This window comes from Halyomorpha halys, unplaced genomic scaffold (genome assembly GCF_000696795.3).
Source record: "Halyomorpha halys isolate HHAL.00 unplaced genomic scaffold, Hhal_1.1 Scaffold1143.1, whole genome shotgun sequence".
NCBI classification, from domain to species: domain Eukaryota; kingdom Metazoa; phylum Arthropoda; class Insecta; order Hemiptera; family Pentatomidae; genus Halyomorpha; species Halyomorpha halys.
Genome location: NW_027106264.1, coordinates 148,430 through 150,697, shown reverse-complemented (window position 1 = coordinate 150,697; position 2,268 = coordinate 148,430). Strand labels below are relative to the sequence as shown.

Here is a 2,268-nt window from a genome sequence, read left to right as displayed (position 1 = left end):
AAAAATAGCATCCATAAAAATTTCTTTAGGTAGAAATTAAGAAAATAAAAATAAAAAAAAAAAAAGAAAAACTGCCAATAAGTTGGTTAATAAAAATATTTTATAATGGATTAAAGAAAAGATTTATAAAAAAATACAAAACAACAAAATTTTCTTGATGAATACAAATAAATAAATTGTTGCTATAATATCAAGTGATAGTAATTGTTTATTAATTGACCTTTGATATAGTTCCAGACAATTATATCCATCACACCTGCCAAATGATTGGGAACATGCAGCTACTGGCCTTTTGGTTACTGGCGATCCTCGTGGTGACTTCGTTGGTAAGTTTGTGGAAACTATTGTATCCCCTACTATCATCATGTCAGACAACGCATCTTACTGCCCATGAAATGTCTTGAGTTCACTGGTTGATAAGAAAGGGAGAGCGCATTCATAACCACCTGTGCTGACTGCAGTCGATCAATTAGTAAAAAAAATAAAAGAAATGTTCTACCACAGCTGGTTTCAAACCCAGGGTCTGGGACTTTAGATAACAGTATCTTACCTCCACTCATTTTCTTATTCAACATAATAAAAATTACAAACATTGTAGTATTTTTATATTTTAATTTTTTTTATGTATGATAGTTATTTCAAAAAAACAAAATTATTGGTACTTAATGGCAAGATTTTTTGAATAAACCGTGTTGAAGCCCCATCAGACTATTTCAATTAACATAAGATCTATCTGATATTAAAGAACAATTAATTTTACATTGTCATATTGAGTTAAATAAAAACCGTTTTTGTGAAAAATCTATTGTGTAAAGTGTCACTTCTGGTCAGTCAAATTTATTGAAAAAGTTGTTGTATCATCTCAGGTATGTACCCTTATAAATATTTAATTTGATTTTGAGCTAGGCTGACAACATACACACCCGCACCCACGTACACACGCTCACAAAATCTTTCAGAAGTATTATGATATGATTACAAAAATAAGAATTGAAAATATATTTGCATAAGAGAATGTGTGTATGAAAGCTTTTATCACACCAGAATCGTAATGTAAATAATGAATCAAATCATGCGTCCACAGTGTAGTGTGCATTATCTTTGCTAAGAGTGAGCCGATATCGATAATTTTCAATTTATGCATCCAATAAAATTGAAAATAATCTCTAAATTTGTAAAGAGTATTTTTTTTATGATCCGTTTTGTGAAGATCAAATGACTAACCAAGGCATAGGTGGAAGAAATGAGTTAGTTCTGATCTTATTGATTATTTCATAAATAACTTGATGAAATGGTTCACATGCTAAGCAATAATACCATTAATTTTTTGTTTTTTAGGGCATAGAAATGTTTCCTGCCTACTGTGGACAGAAAACGCTGGTAAGCTCCCTGTGCCCCAATGTTAGCGACATTATGCTGGAGTCTGGTATCAAGTTTGGAGCTACTGCATATAGCTACAGGCTGACCACCGACACTCCAATAGAACTCACCAGCATGCAGGCTCTTCTCCTGTCCTTAATCAACTGTTTGGTCACTGGAGACATTGCCACTTGTTCCGTCCTCGCTGAATGCTCGTACCACATCCAGCAACTGCAGTCTAAACATCTCCGGCTCTGGCTGCGGGAGGACTTCAGATTCACTACTAAGAACATGGAAGAGGCAATGCCTCGGCTCAATGCTCTGGTAGCCACTGGAGAACTGAACTTGCTCTCACATGTCTTTACAATTTTCTCTTCCCTTGCTGATGTCTACGGGATCAGTCTGCAATCGGAGGTATGATTTTTAAAATTAAAATAGTTACTTTTAAAATATTAATGTTTTTTTTTTTTTAAAAGAAAATGTACCTTTTTTTTCTTTTTTTTTTAAACACAATGCCGGGCTTATTAATAATTTGCAAAATCGTTCAGCAGATGTTTACAAATGGCAATTTGCATAAATTTTATCGAAAGAGTATATTAAGAGAAAATTAATAAATTTCAAAATAAACCCATTAAATAAACAAATTTGTTAGTAGAGTAATTTTTTTTATTACTTTTAACCTTTGACTTAATATTTTTACCTATTCCATTTTAATTTTGATATGCATGTTTTTTTATATTAATATATTGTAAATGGGGATGTCTGTTTGGATATTATGTATATTTATAATTTTCTTTTTTTTTTTTTTTTTTGCTATATTTAATATGGCTATATATATTATTTTATACTTTAACTTAAATTTAATTGTATGAGTGATGGAAAGGATAAGAGAGAAAATTTTGTAAAATT

General features: G+C 31.0%; 1 protein-coding gene across 2 annotated transcripts in view; it reads left to right on the top strand.

Annotated features, from left to right (window-relative positions):
* Nucleotides 1–2,268, top strand: part of LOC106688500 (putative ankyrin repeat protein RF_0381) — a 26,427-nt gene that overhangs the window by 19,736 nt on the left and 4,423 nt on the right. For both annotated transcript variants that reach the window (XM_014432994.3, XM_014432993.3), the window contains 2 exons: nt 232–326; nt 1,339–1,773. In XM_014432994.3, coding sequence (XP_014288480.1) covers nt 232–326; nt 1,339–1,773 — 530 coding nt within the window. The remainder of the gene's footprint in view (nt 1–231; nt 327–1,338; nt 1,774–2,268) is intronic.